The 20,993-nt window shown below is 36.1% G+C and overlaps 2 protein-coding genes across 4 annotated transcripts; one reads left to right on the top strand and one right to left on the bottom strand.

The window, feature by feature from the left end:
• Positions 1 to 490: 490 nt before the first annotated feature.
• Positions 491 to 11,389, bottom strand: sirt5 (sirtuin 5). Of its 3 annotated transcripts, none has more exons than XM_084092051.1 (10): positions 10,735 to 11,389; positions 9,042 to 9,167; positions 8,804 to 8,937; positions 7,514 to 7,585; positions 7,200 to 7,353; positions 6,908 to 6,995; positions 6,745 to 6,798; positions 4,855 to 4,978; positions 1,423 to 1,538; positions 491 to 1,213 (listed from the first exon to the last, which is right to left on the bottom strand). In XM_084092051.1, the coding sequence occupies exons 2-10, from the start codon at positions 9,139 to 9,141 to the stop codon at positions 1,141 to 1,143; spliced, it is 915 nt and encodes a 304-aa protein (XP_083948177.1). In that variant the 5' UTR covers positions 9,142 to 9,167; positions 10,735 to 11,389; the 3' UTR covers positions 491 to 1,140. The 3 variants fall into 3 exon arrangements, with proteins under 3 accessions (XP_083948177.1, XP_083948178.1, XP_083948176.1); XM_084092052.1 differs by having other exon boundaries at positions 9,042 to 9,126; positions 10,735 to 11,029; XM_084092050.1 differs by lacking the exon at positions 10,735 to 11,389 and adding an exon at positions 9,221 to 9,448 and having other exon boundaries at positions 9,042 to 9,126.
• Positions 11,390 to 13,543: 2,154 nt separating this feature from the next.
• On the top strand, positions 13,544 to 19,458 carry ftr85 (finTRIM family, member 85). The gene is made up of 6 exons (XM_084092047.1): positions 13,544 to 13,964; positions 15,490 to 15,585; positions 15,740 to 15,973; positions 16,057 to 16,216; positions 17,805 to 17,864; positions 17,970 to 19,458. The coding sequence occupies exons 1-6, from the start codon at positions 13,626 to 13,628 to the stop codon at positions 18,500 to 18,502; spliced, it is 1,422 nt and encodes a 473-aa protein (XP_083948173.1). The 5' UTR covers positions 13,544 to 13,625; the 3' UTR covers positions 18,503 to 19,458.
• Positions 19,459 to 20,993: the final 1,535 nt, after the last annotated feature.

The following is a 20,993-nucleotide window of genomic DNA, read 5'->3' on the forward strand; positions in this document are numbered from 1 at the left end:
AAATTTCCTACTTTCATATAAAAATCAAAAACTACAGCTGCACGATTAAACTAAATTATAGCTTAGAGCTTAAAGGCTCAGATTTAATCAATATTTGTACTGCAATTCCTACAGTTTTCCACCAAAATAACTTGGCTATTTATGGTACTGGCTATTCCACCTTTTTATATATATAACTGTACTGTAAAATAAAATTATTAAAATGTTATTTTTTTTAATACTCTAATATTTTTTTACACTGAAATATTACAATAGTAATTTTACTTTATTTGGTTTTATTTAGCAATACTACTACTACTAATAATAATCATAATTAAAATATGTATATTATATTAGACATATTATCATAAATTTAATTGTACAAACTGTGCAAGTCTACAAACAAATACAGCAAACCTAGAGCTTTTTTAAAATCATATTTTAAATCTCAATCATAATTTTTATCTGGAAAAACTAACTCAAACCAAAGAATTTAAAGGATAATCAATCATCAGGCTCATGTGCCATTGAACACTTTATTTTAATGAAGTTTTATGTAACAAAGTTCGGGAGGAGCATGTTCAGGTAATCATCCAATCAGCACAAGAAGAAGCCAGTATAAATAAAGCCTTCCCTTACCTCCTGTCTCATGACTAATTTCTCAGCATCCCGCCACCACCCCATCACCTCACATTCGGCTGGGTCTGCTCATAGATACCTATGATCTATACATTTATAGGGGGGAGTACTCTGGGGATCATGTAAAAGAAATCACTCATGATAGAACTTTCCATAAGTTTTCAAGACTTTCAATTTCCTTGTCTTTTCCTTGACTGGAAATTACAATTATAAAATCATCTGTTTTTTCCAGGTTTTCCATGACTGTGGGAACACTGTAAATTATCTACCCAGAAGTTTCTCAACTGGAACAAATCTACTAAGAAGAACCTCTGCCAATAACACAACTTTCACAAAATGCTGCCAAATAGGCCAAGTAAAGACATTATTTAAGTCAAATTTTTGCTGTAAATCTTCATAGCCGTGCAAACAAGCCATAGGAAAACCAATCACATGAAGGCATGAACCAGTCCCTGTTCATGTGCTCTCAGTTAAAGTGCTAAACGCAGTGGGCACGAACGGAGGGTCATGCCTTCTTTCTCCTTAAATGGCCTCGCTCTCGTGCCGTTCCAGGGCGGGAGGCAGTGTGGTGCCACAAGGACCCTCAAAGTGATATCTGTTGGTGAGAAACAAATCTCAAATAAACCACACACAGGTGTTCAATTTCAATGGTTCATTGTTTGCTCAAATCTGTCATTAGAGTCCATGCGCATGTGAAAGCTTGTGTGCGCTAGAGCATCTATGCGTTTTCTTCTTAAATGGGCTGACTGAGAGGCATCTCTATGACTCATGTAAAGAGATAGTTTATGTAATAGTGTGTCTTACTTAAAGCTCTTAGTAGCAGGTGTGCACTCCATGTTGAATTCAGCTACAGGCACTCCTCTACCCGCCACCTGAGGAGCGAACATGGCCGCTGGGTAAACTATGGAGGAGGTGCCCACCTGGAGACAGGAAAACAATGTGACGCACACAGAATACAGTTGGAGATGACAAATTCTTTACGTAAAGCTATCAAAAAACACACATCTGTGTTTGGAATTGATGAGATTGTGTCGTAAATGTTTTAGGCAGACACTTATGCTCTGTTCTAAAACATAGTGAGCTCTCTTGCAGCCTAAATAGGCAGCTACCTTCTTAGGTGGCATTCTAACTTAACCCCCTACACTTCGTAACACCTCATCTGTGGCAACCTTCAAGACTAAAAACATATCTATTTAACATGCATTTTGGATAATGTGGCTATATGTGTCCTTTTGTGTTTGCAATGTGTGTGTAGGTTTGTAAATGTATTGTGCAATGTAAAGTGACCATGAGCTACGGAAAGGCGCTATATAAACAACACTTCTTCTTCTTCTTTTAACTATCACAGCACCTAACAAATAGAAGTGGGCCATATACTGGTTAAAACAATAAACTAATATGTTAACCAGTAATCATTTTATGAGTATGATTTCTATTGAGGTTATGCCAGTGTTTCCTGCAAGGAAAAAAACAAACACATTTTATCCAAAATCAAAATGTACCCGATTTGTGAATGTCTTGATTTGCAAAACTTGCAGAATTGAATGTGAGGAAATAAAAAGACTGCACACAAAAACAAACTCAGCAAAGTCCGATTCACGGACAAATGACTCATTTGAGCAGCTTCTTTAAAGGCAGGGTAGGTAGGAATGGTCTAAAAAAATTCTTTTTCAAATTTGTTTAAACTTTATGTACATATCAATACATAATTAAAATGTAAGTACTCTGAAAAAGAAAGTATAAAAATCGAGTGTCTGTAGACCTCTCAGGACTGTTTTAAAGACAGTTCATTATTTCCATTCACTCCACCCCCTCCCTTCTGGGCTCCTTCCAAAGCCACGCCCCCAAAACACATGAACGCGCGACTCCAACCGCTGAGCTGAAGACGCATTATTTACCTGAGACAAGCAGAGAGGAAGGAGCACAGTGCATGTAGTGACATCATGTCAGAATCACATGTAATAAAAAAATATCTAGATATAATTCCAATATCTAGATATCGATATTCAGGCGATATTTTTGCCATCCTTCAAAGAAATGTGAGCAAACTGGCAAAGAAGGTCCAGTTGGTCTTTTGACTTGCTGCATTTGACCTATATTATACTAGGCTATAGAAAAAAACAATAAAGGAGCTAACTAAACAGAATCTGTGGCAGCCCCTACTTTTTCCACTTACAAAAAAAACAAAAAAAAAACTTAACTAGGCACTTCTTGCAACAGTGATTATTAAATCAAACAACAATATGGTTGATGATCAATTCAAAGTAAAAAAAAAATAACATTTTCAAAACGGTATAAATCCATTCATTTTTCCCCCAAAACGCTATAAATCCATCTTTTTTTTTTTTTTTTTTCTAAATTTATGGTTTGTCTTTTTAAAAAAGTTTTTGTCTTTTATTTTTCGTGTTTGCATTTATGAAGAAAAAACAATATTACTTGACAGTTCTCCATTATGGACGCGAGCGCTCTGAAAGCTGCACTAAGACTTTCAAACTTTAACAGAGACCTCAAAACAGAAAGCACAAAGCCTTTCTTTAAAACGAATTTCGTTTTGTATTAATTGTATCTTAATTTTAATATATTTTTTTTTTCATTAATTCATTAATATTTTCATTCCTGGATTAAATACATAAAGTAAATATAGGCTATCAATCACAACATAAGGTGCTTGAACTGGAGATTATATCATCGTGAACCGAACCGTAGCCTCGCCTCACAGGCCTAAAAAATGTGGAATATATTTACAGAAATCTGGTTCTAAACAAAACCATCCAAAACAAAATAAAACTATGTAGCCTAAATGTGCATTTCTCCGGTGCATGCGTTCACTAGCCTACTGCGAAGATCGCGAGTCAAATATCGTCAACTTCATCTTTGCAGCCGACACAGAAATTAATAAACAATTAAAATGTCTTATTGCAATATTTTACACATTCATAATCATTACTTTTGCTGGTTCTTTGAGGCAGCTTTTTAGGTTTATGGCGTTTTGGAAAAGAGCTCTTCACGTACAAACATCGTTTCACCAAGGCACAGCAGCCCTTCAGCACATAAGAACAAAAAGAGAAAAAGCACGGACTTACTAATTACGAAACTTTGATGTGGTTGAACAGGTGAAACAGTCACAAATTCCTCTGCAACTCAAACATTCTCAGTACGAGTTATGAAGGAAGAGAACAGCATTTCAGTTTTCAGCGCGTCCTCCTTTGATTGCTGTGTTGTGACTGGAAAAGTGCATGCAGGAGCACATGCGCAAAATGTAGGTTTGTAAAATGTCCTTTTGTAAAATAAAAAATAATTTTAGGGCGAAGCAGAGGAGGTCGTGCAAGAGGCCGTGGCGTGCAACTAGGGTCCGAGGAAGTAGAGGCTGAGGACGGGGTGGTCGCTGGAAAGCCACGATGATATTGACACGCGTTTTATTTCTTTGATTATCCAAAGACTTTTTGTTCATTACCTTTTCTTGTACTGTCTTCTTTTTTTGCCTTGTTTGCCTTCACTAACTGCATGCCGGTAATGTGAATTTTGATTGCTCTTTCTCTGCCATTGTTTTGCTATTCCTAGGTTCCGTGCCTCTCGAATTCCTCAAATCAAACGTGCGCGCGCAAGTGGGCAGATCCCGTGGCAAAAGGGTGGTTGCCATGGTTGCGAGAGAGAGTGACAGTCGCCTAAGCCAATCCTTTGATTCGTCCCGAATCGAAATAATGAGCTGTGTTTAATACAGATTAAACGGTCTAGAGTCACTTGATTTTTATACTCTTTTTTTCAGAGTACTTACATTTTAATTATGTATTGATATATATAGAAAGTTTTAACAAATTTGGATCTTTTATTTTTATATAGTCCTACCTACCCTGCCTTTAATTGATTAATTTTACTGATTTGAATCAGTCTGATGAATCCTTCACTGAATTAAGTTAACTGAATCAACATATGACTCACTGGAAGTTCATGAAACTTAAATTAACGTAATTTCTGACTATAACTGATCTCCACTAATTGATTCCAGTGGAGTCTGATGCTAGCCCGTTGCTAAGCTAACAATTTGATACTTCAGTCTGCTCAAAATGCATGTAATGTGATGCTAATTTTGGATTTCTCTGAAATAAGGTATTATAGAAGGCAGAATAATGTTGCAGCGTAGCTTCTGTCACAGTTTTGATGCCCAAAAATGCTTTCTGGGTATGCAGCTCACTAAGTAATTTCTGCAGTTTTATGCATTCATGTGTGGTCACTCACCACTAAGCAGAGATCACACTTTTCCAGCTCCTCCTCCACAGCGGTGAGAATATCTGAATCTAAAGTCTCTCCGAACCAAACCACATGAGGCCTCAGCAAGCCATTACAGCCCCTCTTTTCACACCTACAAACACAAAGTGCAAAACTAACATCTTTGAAGCATTAATAGACACATGGATATCTGCTGCCCACTGTTGGAAAAAAGGTGTTACTATTCTCAAAAGCTTGATTACATTATTATGCATGTGTGTGTGTGTACGTGCATTACATAATTTACCCCTGAAGTCCATAATGTTTTTGAGGTTTCTTGGATCAAAACAGTCCTAATTTCGTATTACATGACTAGCCTGCCTCCCTCCTTCTCTACATTAAACAGCCTTACAATATGTTTACAGTAAAGCAAACTAGAGGTTTGCATTCCACCAGTATCTGATTAGATTTATTGCGGCACAAGACATAATTCCTGATTTGTAGGCAGGAGTGGGCAATGAAACTCTGAAGAGTTTTTAGTGGAAGCAGTCTAAGAGTTGTATGAAATATTATAACAACAATTACGGCTGTTTTATATTTGAATTTATAAAACTCTGCATCGCGTCGTGCCTAACAACGCCCTTCAGCCATTACTTATTCACGATACAGCACAGCCTCTCGTACCTTATTGCTTACATATCGTTAGCCTCATAGCATAATTGCCTAAGAAATAATTAATTAAAAAAATGACTTGGCCAATTATGCTATGAGGCTAATGATATTATATTGGTTCTCAATAAACATTTCTTATTATTATCATCAATGTTTAAAACAGTTGCTTAATGTTTTTGTGAAAACCATTATGCAGTTTTAAAGGATTCTTTAATAAATTAAAAAAGAAAGTTGAAAAGAATAGCATTTAAAAACTTTTTTTTTTTACTGTTACTTTTGATGAGTTTAATTTGTTCTTGCTGGATAAAAGTATTATTTTCTTTCAAAACCCCAAACTAAACAATAGTGTAATTCTCAGTTTCAAGTTTACGAAGTAAAACGGTTAAAAAATCAGATTCTGAACCCATGCAGAAGGTTTCCACACAACTGTGTTTATTAAATATTTACCCAAAAGAGCTGCATTTTACAAGGTGCCGCAATTTCTGACCTATCATCACGCTCTACTGATCTGCATTTAAAAGTAGGTTAGGCAATTTGTTTTAATAAACAGTTTTTATTATACTGTTTGAAACTCTTCACATCCTGATAGCAATCAATAGAAGTGGTCTAAATATTAAAACATCTCTTCATTAATGTACATATCTTCTGTGAAAGTTTTAGGACCAAATATGTCTGTCCAACCATACGATGTCCTACCTGCTTGTCAACATATGTATTTCCATACCTCCGCGCACCTGCTCGCACAAGCATCACACGTCATCATCACGTTTCGTGAGGCTATGCAGAGTTTTAGAAGCACAGTCACCGGGCGCCGTAAACAAACAGCAGCCGCCATTTACAGTTCCTCTTGAACCAAAACAACAATCTTATGCTACGTTCACGCCATGTCATAACCGTAATTACAAAATAGCAACCTGTGACGTTCAATTAGAGCTGTTCACGTCCTCAGACTCAGATTTATGCTTTTCTGTCAACACTATCAACGCCAAAAATTAATCTGCAGCAGTCAAAGCTCTGTAAGTTGTTTACGTTCATTATTATTGTAATGTTATGTGCTTTGAGACATGAGGTAGTTTCACGCTGTCTCTCATCTCGTGAAGCTTTGCAGACTCCGCTGTACGCGTTTATGTGTTTTGAAGGAGGCGTGGCTTTGGAGACGCTCTGAAGGGAGGGTTAGATCTTATGCTTTTAAAGCTAGCCTCTCCGAAATTGCCAGTCCTATCTTTAACAACAAACACGCTCACAAACCTGGGCAGGTCCTTAACTGGTATTCTGGCATCCTTGGCATTGGGGTCAGGCTCTCTGAGGATTGGAAAAAGAAAGACAATAAGGAGCATATAAGGAGAGTGCAGTCTCTTGTGGTTTAAATATTTGATAAAATAATGGTGATGTGTTTTTGCGTGAGCTCTACCCTTTCCCCTCCAGAGCAGGACAGATTGGACTCTTGTGGTTGGCTTTGACTTCTCCACAGCTCATGCAGCGAGTTTTAAATAGACTACCTAGAGAGAGATAGACAAAAGAGAGAGATATCAGTTGAAGAGAAGAACCAAAATTAGAAGGATTGATTGTATGGAAAGAAAGATGGGACACCCTCCAAATGGATGACCAATCATTTTCAGTTCTGTTAATCAGATTTTAGCCAAAAATAAATGTACTATAATGGTGACATGATCCAGGCCTGGTCTGAGTAGCCGTCGTCTCACCGTGGATCTCATAGACGTGTTTGGAACCAGCGCGATGGTGCAGTTCATCGATGTTCTGAGTGATGATCACAACAGAGCGCCCCTGCTGGCTGAGACGGGACTCACACTCCGCTATAGCCAGGTGTGCTGGGTTCGGCATCTTACTGCGCATTACCTGCATATATTAGCAAATCTAATTTAATAATTAACTTAATCCAAGTATTTCTATTTTACCACATTATCAAATGTATAATTACTAAAGTGAATTGGTCACTGAAAGGAAAAAAATGCCATTATGATATTGGTAGCCATTTAGTCAGTAATGTGTGACCCACCTCACGCCTGTAATGGTAAAATTCCCACACTAAAGAAGGATCTCGAGAGAAAGCCTCAGGGGTTGCCAAGTCCTGAAAGACAACGAGAGGTGAAAGACCAAGAGATGGTCCTTTTAAAGGAAAACCAAAAAAAACAAAAAACATTTACACATTCCATCTCCACAATTTTTATTTATTTATTATTTTTAATGTTTACTTGCGTACATGTGTTGTGACTACAGTAGGTTACTGTTTATGTGCTCTGTTATAGGAAGCCTGACAGATTTGGTTAGATCTGTCAAATAGACGTTCAAAGTTTACAGTCATTATTTACAATGTAACATGTAAACTATCTTTTACAGGCCCATTTGTATATAATACTGAAACATAAATTGAAAAAAAGACATGCAGATGAATATACACGGGTACCCTACTACTGCAACTTTTCCACTGCTTTTTAAAGTCTCACACAGATTCGATGAGATTCAACCAATCCCTTCATTGAGAAGTGCATTTAGGCTTATTTATGTTGTGAAACAGAGCTTGGTTACTCCTTGTACTCACGCTGTTACTCAAGCCTCAGGCACATACAGATTATTATTATTATTAATATTTATTGGAAAATGTCTTTTTAGGGCCTTCAAAGTTAGTGTGCTCTTATGTTTATGAAATATGCATACAATTATACATAGAAATATTTTTTACATTTACTAAATGTAATCATTTTTTTCTAAATCTTTTTCTAAAATCTTTTTAAATATTTAAAATATATATTTTTCAGATGATATTTTAACAATTTGTTTTAGTATAATGATTTTTATTTAAAGATTATTATTTAATTATGGAAACTTTTTTTTATTTAGTTATCTAAATATTATTACATTAAATATATCACTCTCACAGTATAAATTGAATTTTTACATAAAAAAAAAATCAACAGTGTCCCTCAGCAAAAAAAAACAAAAAAACTTGGTAGAAGTCATATTTTGTTAATATCTGCTAAAACAGCTTGCTAATAGAGGAACTATTTTAACCTTCTTTTTTTCTATATTGTCTACAGATACACATTGCAAATATCCAAAATCCTTGTCCTCAAGGATCCCCATGAGGAAAACAGCTTATAAATCACACTAAGGGATTTCTTTCTTTTTTTTGAAAATGTAAAAATGCAGAAAGTTTTCTGTGACGAGTAGGTTTAGTGTAGGGCGATATAATGTACAGTTTTTTACAGTATAAAATCATTATGTCTATGGAGAGTCCCCATAAAACATGGGTACCCAACGTGTGTGTGTGTGTGTGTGTGTGTGTTACCTGTGCCTGCCATTTCCTCCAGTAGCCCCCCTGTCCTCTAAAGGTTGGTACGCCACTCTCTGCACTCACTCCAGCCCCCGTAATGATAGCAATGTGCTTTGCTTTATGAAACTCCTTACGAAATTTTGTTAAATCTGCAAATAAATACAAATTGCAAATCATTTAGTTCACAGGCATTAACACAACATCCCCCCCAAAAAATCTTTTCAGCAATCTCCTCAAAGTGCTAGTGTCCTACTTGAGCTTGGTCTGGCCATCTTTGGAGATCTCCAGTTCAGTCTGACTGCCGCACACAGGTGAGAGGTCAAACCCCTACAGGCCAACTGCCGCACAATCATTGAGGGTTAAATGTCACGCTGCACAGCTAGAAAATCAAAAAGTATACCTATAAAATAACCCAAAATGCAATGTACTCACCAGTAGACATGATACACAGAACAAGAGAATGAGATTGCAGCACTTCCTCTTTCTGTAAGTAGCTGTTCGCTTACTAGAAAAGGAGGCGTGTCCTAAAACTAGTTTTACAGGTTGGGAAATTCTGGATTGATATCCTTCTTCCATTCATATTCTCACAAAGTTAATTTTTTTTTATTAAGGCCTCTCTGTACGACCCAAAATAAAAGGTTTGGTTAAAAGAAATTATGACCGAAACTGAAGTGAAGTATTGTTGATGTGAAACAACAACAAACATCTGTAAGTATTGATTTGATTTTAATTACACCCGAACTTAAAATTTTAAAAAAGAACTTTTAAAATTTTGATGACAAAATTAACTTAAAATTGACACCCAAATCAATGCAAGCTTTAATTTCAAGTCTGAATGAAATTCTTTATATACAAAATGTTAAGGTTCATCCTGTTAGGCATCCTGTTAATGTTCTTGACAATGTGTAAATAATCAATTATAGTTAATAAAAATAATGTATAAGTTCTATAATCTATAAGTTATAATCAATAATAAAGTACCTGAGAATATTTTTGAATATCTGGTATGATACTGCTTTAACATGCAGACTCCCTTAATAACACAACACAAGCTTATTCATTTTTTAAGAAGTTACAGTTATCACCTCCTGCACGAGACGCATGGCTATAAAAGCCCATTTTTGCCACATAAGAAAAAAAAATCATAATTATGAGAATAAAAATGTAGTGCTGTCAAATCGATTAATCACATCGAACATAAATATATATATATATATATATATATATATATGTGTGTGTGTGTGTGTGTGTGTGTATACACATATAAATAAATAATATGTGTGTGTGTGCATATATATATATATATGTGTGTGTGTGTGTGTGTGTGTGTGTGTATATATATATATATATAAACTTTTATGTAAGGTGTGATTAATCGATTTGACAGCACTAAAAAGTCGAAATTATGACATTCTAAGCCATAATTATGACATACTAATTAAAAAATGATGACAGTCTAAATTATGACATGCGGAGTCATAATTGTGACAAAAAATAATTTTGACTTTTTAATCTCATAATTATGACTTAGTAGCCTACATCATAATTATGAGTATGCCATAATTTCCATTTATCTAATAAACTACATAAATTGCCAAATTTATCACTTTTTGTGTCAATTAAAATTGATTATTTTTTGCAGTTATTGCAGGATGACAGAGATGTGAAAAGAGAACAGCACTCTGGTGGTGCAATAGGTCAAACTTTAATAAACATATGTGGACCTTGAAGGACCTTATAAAAGTGACCAAAGCTCTGCAGAGGTGCTTTTGCAAGTTTAAGTGCAAAATAGTTCAAGTATAAGACGGTTTAACTCATTTGTAGCTTGACAAACACTTGATGGGTCAAACACCAACAACAAAGCAGCAGTAAGTGTGCAATAAATGCTGATGCTTTGCCACATAAACACACAGCTCTCGTCTAACAGAGTGAAGGGAAAGGCTTACCTGCGTATGTTGCGCTGCCTTCTGTCACACAGAGTTCAGCAGAATATAAAATTTGTATTTGTTACATCCACCCAGTTTCTGTTATGAGCCAAAGGAGGACGGGTGCGCTACCATCGGCTTTTAGACAGAACTGTACGCACAACATGAACCACGCGACGGCAAATGTTATTATTAGCTTTCACATCATATCACCACCAAAGGGTGTTTGGTGGCTCAGAAAGCTCAGTCGCCCATTGAGTCACATTCAATTCCGTGAAAATTTATTTGGTTATTAACGATACATGTACACTATGAAATATAAAAATTTAAACGAGCTAATTTCAATGATTGTTATCTGACAAACAAACAGAAAAATCCGCCACAGTTATTTCTATAAAATAATTTTAGAAATTCCTTACTACAGTAATTACATTCGACTGTTATTGGTCCGATCGTGCCAACGCGGAGAAAAGTAACTGTTACCACGTGTCTATGCGCTGCTTCAGCATCAGTTTGGAAAATAATTTGCACCTGAATAATCACACTGAGAAACTAATAGCCAATAAATTGATATTACAAAGTGGTGATTTAAAATATGAAAATGATTATTTATACACATTGTACTTGACCAATAATAGAAAACGTCTGGGCCGCTACACCCCGCCCATTTTAATCTAATTTATTTGAGAAGAACTCACCGGTAGTGACGACGATGGGTTGTGACGACGAGAGCGGCCTCTAGTGTGGAGTAATATTACTGTCAGTCACAAAGAAGCCTGAATTATAAAGACGGTGATTTCATCGATAGCCCGGTGTGTTAAAGTGAATTTACAGTTTTTCTCGATTGGTTTGGCTCATTTCTTGAAACCGAGATGACATTCTCAAAATAACATGGACAAATCTCCAAACCACCTTGCAATTGTTCACAACAGAATGTCATTTTTCATTGGTTTTATCAAATTGCAAATGCTTTAGTACATGTCTCAAGTGACTCTGTGCTTTTTTTCAAATGATTATGTACAAGTAGCTACAGTTAGCACAATGAGCCCACATTTAGCACATTTTCCAAATAAATAGATCTAAACTGATTAGTTGATTTTTCAGTGAAATGGTTACTCTCTCCAAAACATATCAGCATGGTTTCATTGTGTAAGTCATCATATGCACAATTGTCTGTTCAACTGTCAAAATTAGTCAAAGATATAATACCATGAAAGAATTTCTTGGAACATTTGATAAATTTATGACAGTACTTGACAATCAATCAGGTGAAATTAGGCCTAAGAATTTATGGCCTAACAGAGAGCAGCGCGTCGATGGCCAGGAGGATGAGGATGGTGGCCAGGAAAGAGAGGGTGACAATGGCGACCACTGAAAATATTACTGTACTATAGTTCTGAAACTTTATTTACAGTATGGTAGGCTAGAGTTTTTTTTGTTTTTTGTTTGTGTTTATAACTGTTCACATTTACAGAATCCTGTATATGTTTTCTTTTCACAGTATGTTCTCTAATGTTAACATTTCTTTGTACGAATAAAAATGTTTACAGTTTCCTTGAGTATGAGTGGTTTATTGGAGGCTGATTTTACTGTAAAATCTTTTAGTTTTATTCATAGTGGTATTCTGTTGCTAGACCTGTGCCTCAGTGACAAAACGTCTAAGCATTTTGACTTGCAGTGCTTAAACAATGCCAAAGGTATAATGCATTTTGGGGGCATTGACTATTTATATGAGAAGGATATTTAGTTTTGACACATGGATAAACTGTTTTGGGAGAGATATGAGCTTTTGCAGGGGATCCATGGTGTTGTGCTAAACCATCCAGGTTATTTTGACAAAAGCACTAAATGAATGCACATGTGCCAAGGCAATTGAGAAGGATCTGTGCTATTTTGACTGTACTGACCTTTTATATGGGAAAGGAATCTGCTTTTGAAGCATGGACGAAGAGTTTGGGGAAAGATATTTGATTTTGCTAGTGAGCTATAATGTTGAGCAGAACTGTAAGACTGTTTGGCCAAATGACCTTATGGTTTTGAGAATGTCATCTCGGTTTCAAGAAATGAGCCAAACCAATCGAGAAAAACTGTAATATTTAAATTTTGGTTATAAGAGATGTGTATAATGCCCACAGTGCCTATCTGTTATCCATATCTATTATTTATTCCTTATAATTCACAAATTGCTAGTTTTCTCGGCATTCAAAATGGTTTGAACATTTTTTCCAACCCCTTAAAGCTGATTAAAAAAGGAATGCCTTTTGACAGACAGACAGATAAACAGATAGATAGATAGCATAGATAGATAGATAGATAGATAGATAGATAGATAGATAGATAGATAGATAGATAGATAGGCTAGATAGATAGATAGATAGATAGATAGATAGATAGATAGATAGATAGATAGATAGATAGATAGATAGATAGATAGATAGATAGATAGATAGATAGATAGATAGATAGAGCACACACCCTGTGCATACTTATCAAATATCCACACACCCTTATTCTTTCCTATAAATAGTGCAAACATAAACCAGAAAACATCTTGTGAGACATAGTCACTGTGCACTCATTCATCAGTGGACATGTACAGACATGCATCGGAACCACCATGATCCCTGGATCATCTTTCCAGAAGCTTTGCTTGTGTACTTAAAGCTGTGAATCATGCTTTTTGAAGTAAAGATGAAAATATTATTTTCAAAACAACAACAACAATGATCTAATAGTGACTTAATAAAGCATGTGACTCCTCTGAAACATGGCCACACAGTGACGCATTACATAATGAACTCCTCCCATTACAACTCCATACAGTCACTATTCGTGGGAGGCACTTGAAGCAAACGCCATACTGTCTCCACACACAAAGCTGCTGTGGACAGTCTGTGTCTTTTACTTTAACTATGGCAGAAGAAGAGGCTGGTATTTTTGTCAACCAGGAGCAGTTCAGCTGTCCCATCTGTATGGAACTCCTGCGAGACCCCGTAACCATTCCTTGTGGACACAACTACTGCATGGAGTGCATTAAGATCTTCTGGGAGCAGAAGAACCAGAGGAAGTTGTGCAGCTGTCCACAGTGCAGGCAAACTTTCTCCCCGAGACCTGCACTCAACAAAAACACTCTGTTTGCTGAAGTTGTTGAGAGACTGAGACATACTGGAATCCGTTCCAACGCCATACCTGGAGTTAAGAATGATGAAGACATTGCAAAAGAAAAGCAGGACCTCGTCATGTTCTGTGAGGTGTGTTTGACTTCTCATCTGACTTTAAATGTGATGCTAAAACTTTGTAATAACTTAATAAGAGGATCAACTTTTCTATTAACGTTCATGAATAAGTCAGTAGTAAGCTGATCAAGATCAGTGAATATACATTGACCCTCAAACATATTTCAACACTAATCCTCAAATGTATTAATAGGTAATATAAAATAAAACCAAGTATTTGGCTTAAAGAAAGATAACTCAAGTATACTTAGTAAAACATTTTTTGAAAAATAAGTTGAAAATGATTCAAATAACTGTCTATGAATATATTGTAAATTGTATCTTTTTCTGGTGATGGCAAATCTGAATTTTCAGCAGCCATTACTCCAGTCTTCAGTGCCACATAATCCTTCAGAAATCACACACACACACACACACACACACACACACACACACACACACACACACACACACACACACATCGTTTTTTTTGTATGAATATGATTAATTATTCATTTATACAATTATTTTGACAAAACTGCTTCATGCTTTTTCCCCCCCTAATAAATAATAATAAAAAAAATCAAGAGTTCCATCCTTATATTTAGGCTTTTTCCATATGATAAAAGGACATCTTTTGATTTGTGATATTATGCCTCAATATATCAAAATTAATTTTAATCAGAAATTAAAAACATGTTCATCACAGAAGAGGTGTGTTCCAAAAATAAGTTGTTTTAGACTCTTAAGAAAAGGTTATATATATATAGAACCCTAAAGGGTTCTGTCAGTTGCTTTATACCCTTTTAGGGGATCCCATTATGAAATAATATTATGGATTTATTCTATTTAATTGATAAATTTTATTTTAATTTATTTAAAACATACTTTATCACTATGAAAAAAAGAAATAACCTCTTAATAAACTTTGTGGCATAAATGTTTAATTAAAATTAAGTCATTTTAAAATTTAAAATAGAACCCCACTGAACTTCTTTTTTTTTTCTAAGAGTGTATGAATGTTACCCTGGAAATCCAGAGTTCTCACGAGAGCACAAGTTTAATTTACTCAGCGAGTTACTCTGGCGTTGAGTAATGATGCTCATTAAATATGCCCTTGTATCTGAGCTGCACCAATCACATCGGGTTATCTGATATAGGCGGGCCAGAGGCGAGCTAATCAGATGACAACAGCGCTGTGATGTTGAAGTCATTAGTAAACATTGCAAGATGGCTATGGATTAACACCAGTTGTTTGAAGACGGTGCTCGAATCGTTCCTTTGCAAGAAGGGCGTTTTTGCTGTTTTGCCGACCGTATACGGCAAGAGTCTAATCTACCAGTTAGCTCTGCTGGTAGCTAAGCGTATGGGGCTTGTTGTGATTGGTCGTAGTGTTATCCAATTGCATGCAGAGAGATTGCAAATGCTTGGTGCCGCCCCTCGAGCTGGCTGATTTTCATTAGTCGATGCCAGACCATTCATCTTTCAGATTTAGGTCTGGTTTTCCAGGCTATATGAATGTTTCTTTATGTGTGTAATGTGTATCATCTCTGGTCTGCAGCAAGAGCTTAAGCAGTCACAGAGGAGATTCCAGCAGGTCATAAAGGAGCGCGAGACGGAGCTACAGGATCTGAGTCAGGCCGTACTGTCCCTCAGGGTAAGTCCATTCCTGCCAAGGAGGACGTGGAAAGTCCTGATGGAGAAGCGGGATGGTGTGGGATATCAACTTATAAGTAAGAGACCCATTATGGGCAGAAAGGTTTTGCACTTTTGGACTCAACACTTCTCTGGTTCTGTATGTTGTCAAAAAGAGCTCTGCCCAGGCAGCGGTGGAGGATACGGAGAAGATCTTCACTGAGCTGATTCAGTCCATTGAAGCTCTGTGTTTTGAGACGACGGAGATGATCAAAGCGAAGGAGCAGACGGAATTAGACGAGGCACATGGATTTATGGAGAAACTAGAGCAGGAGATCTCAGAGTTCAAGAGGAGAGATGCTGAATACAACACGATTGCACGCCTTGATGATAAAACTCAGTTCCTCAAGGTAACATCAGTGCTTTTGGGTACCACTTGGGTACTTGTCATCTGTGATTTCGATCTAAGAGTTCATTTAAATCTGTTCCTTAGAGTTATGAAACACTGTGTAGTCTGCCAGAGTTGGTGACCTCTCCTGCAGTTCTAGCCAATCCAGACTTCTGTTTCGATATGGTGTCAAGAAAACTCACAGTTCTGAGAGAGGACATTAAAGATCTATGCCAGAAAAAATTGGAGAAATTATCAAAAAAAGGTGAGTCGTCAAATGATTATGTTTGGAATAGCATTCTAACTATACTATTCTTACTGTTCCTGCAGTATATCTGCATAGAATACTTGGATGGTGCAGTAAGCAATTTCTGAGAAACGCTGTTGAAAGTGGATCAAACTGAGCAGCACAACACAATAGCCAATCAGCAGTAGGGGGCGTGTCCACTCATGATGGGGGAGGAGAGAGAGAGCGAGAAAGAGGGAGATTTGAAGAAAGACTGTAGAAAGAGATGGCTGAGAGACATTACAAAGGAGAAAATGTCAGAGGAATATCACTGGAAAAAGAAGGGTTATGATCAGATGAAAATAACTAGCTTCCGGTAGACGCAAGTCAACTTACGGCAGAAGAGTAACACTTGACAATGTAAGTGTATGACGTAGGATGTAGGAGTAGTGTAAGCTTTGATGCCTATCATGGTTAAAACAAACAGGGCTGGGCAGCCGCATTCGTCATTACGTTGTGCGTCAAGTTCATGGTTTAGTATTTTGCCGTAAATTGATGCACACAGCCGTCTGCCGGAAGCTAGTTATTTTAGTCTATAAAGTTTTGAGTGTTATTGTTTGTCTGGAACTGCTGCTGATGGAGACCAACAACCAACTCTTGTTTTCGGTTTATTTTTGGCAAAGCATTATTTTGCTCATTTTAGCAATGATAAAGATACATCCACTCTTGCATTACGTGTTTGTGCATTTTGGGGGCGGAGCAATAAAGTGAGTGTGTTTGTTTGGGTTGATTTCAAATATCAACAGTGCTTCTCAGAAATCGCTTACTGCACCTTTAACACAACAGGCAGTTTACAACAGAAAATCCCACAATGCACTCAATTTGACTTGATCTTACATTCCCAAAGTAACAAATGAACCAGAATCTGATTATATTTATTATTTGAAAATACTGTCAAAAGTCTAATTTGATTTTACATTTTTATTTAATTTTATTAAAAAAAGATTGCATTAAAAATTATAAAGAAAAGGAATCCTTATATCAATGTTGCATTCTATTGTTCAAAACAATTAACATGAAATAATTCATTTAGTTTTTAATTTATTCATCTGTCAATGCTATTAATTTTACAAATGAAATATTAAACATAAGCATAACTCCTTATACTTGCCAGATGGTAACTGGATGCCACATGTGATGAGGTCATTTGACAACAATGTTGCATACTATTGTTTAAAACAATTAACATAAAATAATAATGTGTTTATTTATTTACATTATTATTAAATGGAAAAAATATTGATTTAAAATGAAAAAGAATAGGTGAGTTGAAAACTGAATCCTAAATGAGATTGTCATGTGATTGTCATTGTCATTGAAGAGGTTGACAATCGCTGACAAGGTTGACGACAATACTGTATTGTTTGAAATGTTTATAAAGTGTGTTTCACATACTATTTACTATAGAATAATTGTGAGTAGCCTATCTAGTTCATACCGGATTCAGTAAATACACGCAAGTATTCCATATAGCCTACTATAAATAATAAAATAAACTGAAATTAGTTGAAGTACAATAAGTATGAATGTTAAAAATGTTTGCACTGATTATATTTTGCCTTATTAGTGTCAAACCTCAAATTTATTCCTACCCCTGAACCCAAAGTCAGGGAGGAGTTCTTGGAATGTAAGTAACACAGTCACACCCACACACACATGCAACAAGAAATCAGTACAATCGACAACAGAGAAACTGTCAAGTTAATTCATATCTTGCGTCTCTGGATTTCAGATTCGGGTCCCCTGACTCTAGACCTGAACACCGCTCACAGAAACCTCAGCGTTTGCTCAGAGAGTGGAGAGGTGACGTTCATCAAAACATCTCTGTCCGTTCCTGACCACCCAGAGAGGTTTGATAACTATAGCCAGGTTCTGTGCAGAGAGAGCGTGACCGGCCGTTGTTACTTCGAGGCCGAGTGGAGCGGGAAGGGTCCTGTGCACATCGCAGTGTCCTATGAGGATATTAGCAGGAAAGGAAAGAGTACCCAGTGTGCATTTGGACACAACACCCAGTCGTGGAGTCTGGTGTGCTCTGAGGATACCTACACATTCTGGCACTGTGGAAAGGAAACTAAGGTTCCCAAAATGCAGTGGGCTCACAGGGTTGGCGTTTATGTCGATTTCTCTGCAGGGATTTTGGCATTTTACAGCATCACAGACTCAATGAATCTCATCCACAAAATTCGGACTGCATTTGCTCAACCCCTCTATCCTGGCTTCAGAATTAACACTGGGTCCAGTGTGAGACTTTGCTATCCACTTTAATGGCAGAAAATTAATTAATTTTGTGCCCGAGCAGTTATTATTAACTTAAGTTTGCTTGTATTGTGATATCCATCTCCATATACCAGTGCTATATACAGGGATGGATCGAGAATCCAATATAAATGACTAACACTCTCATGGCATTTCATAACTGTTTTACATTTTAGCTAATTAGTGGCTAATTCGTACAATTTTGTACTCTACACAGTTAGGGTTAGGGGTGGACCTTCATCATTATGTTTTTATTTTTGTTAAAGTCACCATGAAATCAAAGTTAGCCATTTTTAATTCTTATGGAATATTGCAGATTTATTATAAATAATTTTTCTGTGCACATTTTTTCAATTGATGTGCCCTCGTAATCCTTAATCAAAATGACTTCCCCTCCCTCTTGGAGCAACATCTCTTCTCTGATGATGTGTTTACTGGCGTGAGGGTGGGACAACCTGTCATTCACATGAGATTGACCAATAGCAAACCACAACCATCCAATCAATTCCCCATGGACAAAATCAAGTCCCACCCTACATTTTTTTCTTGTTCGAAAAGTAGGCTATATCACAATAGGGAACAAAAGACTATCGCAACTTCCGTTTCATGCCGACTTCAAATTAATCATATCATACGAATTCTAACTGACTGTCTTTAGAAAAATGTTCGATGTTATTTAAATTTAATCTTTCTTTATCTTTCCTTATAAAGCAGCGATTTGCTGCTTTGTGTACAGCCGTTACCGGGGAAACCACTGTTTATGTTCGCCTACAGCGCCTCCTGCTGGCACCTCTTTGTAAATAGCATAATTTTGTGCAAACCTGTATTAACACTAGTGTGGATTTTTCTACAATATTCACTCATGACAGTAAAATAGGGCAAATCTGAGTCAATCTACTGCAGTATTTCCTCTCTCAATCAGCAGAAAATGTGGTTAACACCCAGTAATGCTTTAAAAAATAAAATACCGTCATATAGGCTACCGTGAAACCGGTATAATTTTGAAAAATACCGTGATATGGATTTTTGTTCATAGGCCTACCATAGGTACCCATCTCTAACGTCTCTTTATACCGGACTGTCTGATATCCATATTTAGCTCCACATATGTCATTAAATAAAACAGCTCCGGTTTTTCGAGAGATTCCTCTGAAAATATAACTGTAGGCCTATTGGGAGAGAGTGCTAAAGCTCCTCGATCAGTTCGTATTTTTGGTGACATATTTGTAGAAATGATCATTCTTTCTAAATGTGATGTAAACACTTTGTCTTGTGACTACAAATAAACAGAAAAAGTGTTTTCCAAATTGAAAAAAGTATGCAGTTTTTTTCTCCCCCGGTTTCAAGCCATTTGGCCCTAGACCTAACATAAGCCCCTTTAGCCTTTTCCATATGAAATGAGTTTTTCTCTGAACAAGTATAGACTTTCTTTCTCTGCATCATTTGGAGAGACAATTAATACAGGTCATTTCTTTTAATAAAGATTCATATTGTAATCCCTTTGATTTTGAAAGATCTGCATTTTCATTTTTGAAAGACACTCATTTTTAAACAATGCTGTTAAAGATACACCATTATTTCACGACAGGGTGTGAAGTGTGTGAGACCTGATGAATACCATCGGTACGAACATTTATTTATTTAAATTAAATATATTAATCACTATTGTGTTATTTTTCATTGTCAATCTTTTTACTATTTACATGTTTATGCCCAAAATGCTTGCTTAGTATTCAAAGTAGTTGACTGTCATTGTCCTCTGTGTGCATTACTGTTTAAAATGAATTAAATAGCCTAGCCTATTTAAAATCGTTACAGGCATGTACCGCGCATTCATTCATTCAACTATTTTAAAAGACTGGAATAAAAGCATCAGCGCACAATCCTTTTTAATAAAAAATCCTTTTTATTAGTCAAAATCATTTAAACATGTAAACTCAACAGGTATGAAATATGATTTATGCCTATTTATTATTCAGAATGCACAGTTGGAAAGAAAATATATTTAGGCTATAGGAGCATTTCAACAGTCAATATAATTCATGTTAACGCAGAGAACATGATTAATTGTTTTAAACATATGATAATCTGCGTTCTCATGTATGTAGGTGAGTTAAATGCTGAACCGGAAACTCCCGAGATGTAGTACGCAGAAGTATTGTGGAAGTAGTCAATTTGTTACAGGAGAATGCATCAAGAAAACGGTTTCAGTCACTAAACAAAATTTCATTGGAGCTTCAACTTTATGGTTAGATATATGTATTTGATTTTAGAATAATTTTAGAATGAAAAATATTTAGTAGGCTAAATGATATATTTTATATAAACTAAGAAATGTTAAGTACAGTACATTTGAATTACAGTCAATTTAAACTTACATAAGTTTTTCATACTTTAGTTTTTTCATACTTTTTCATAGTTTCACTTCAGCAATCTGCTAAGTGTCTAAGGCAAGACCAAACATAGGTCTATATTCCAAAGCATTCTTGAATTACAACCA

This window comes from Abramis brama (genome assembly GCF_963993115.1).
Source record: "Abramis brama genome assembly, chromosome: 18".
Classification (NCBI taxonomy): domain Eukaryota; kingdom Metazoa; phylum Chordata; class Actinopteri; order Cypriniformes; family Leuciscidae; genus Abramis; species Abramis brama.

Coding starts and splice junctions, on each gene's coding strand:
- sirt5 (XM_084092050.1), bottom strand. CDS start 9,364: ATGGAAGAAGGATATCAATCCAGAATTTCCCAACCTGTAAAACTAGTT. Junction 6,799..6,907: donor CCTGCTCTGGAGGGGAAAGG/GTAGAGCTCACG, acceptor TCCAATCCTCAG/AGAGCCTGACCCCAATGCCA. Junction 1,214..1,422: donor CCTGCTACTAAGAGCTTTAA/GTAAGACACACT, acceptor TCTCACCAACAG/ATATCACTTTGAGGGTCCTT.
- ftr85 (XM_084092047.1), top strand. CDS start 13,626: ATGGCAGAAGAAGAGGCTGGTATTTTTGTCAACCAGGAGCAGTTCAGC. Junction 15,974..16,056: donor ATAAAACTCAGTTCCTCAAG/GTAACATCAGTG, acceptor TCTGTTCCTTAG/AGTTATGAAACACTGTGTAG. Junction 16,217..17,804: donor GGAGAAATTATCAAAAAAAG/GTGAGTCGTCAA, acceptor TTGCCTTATTAG/TGTCAAACCTCAAATTTATT.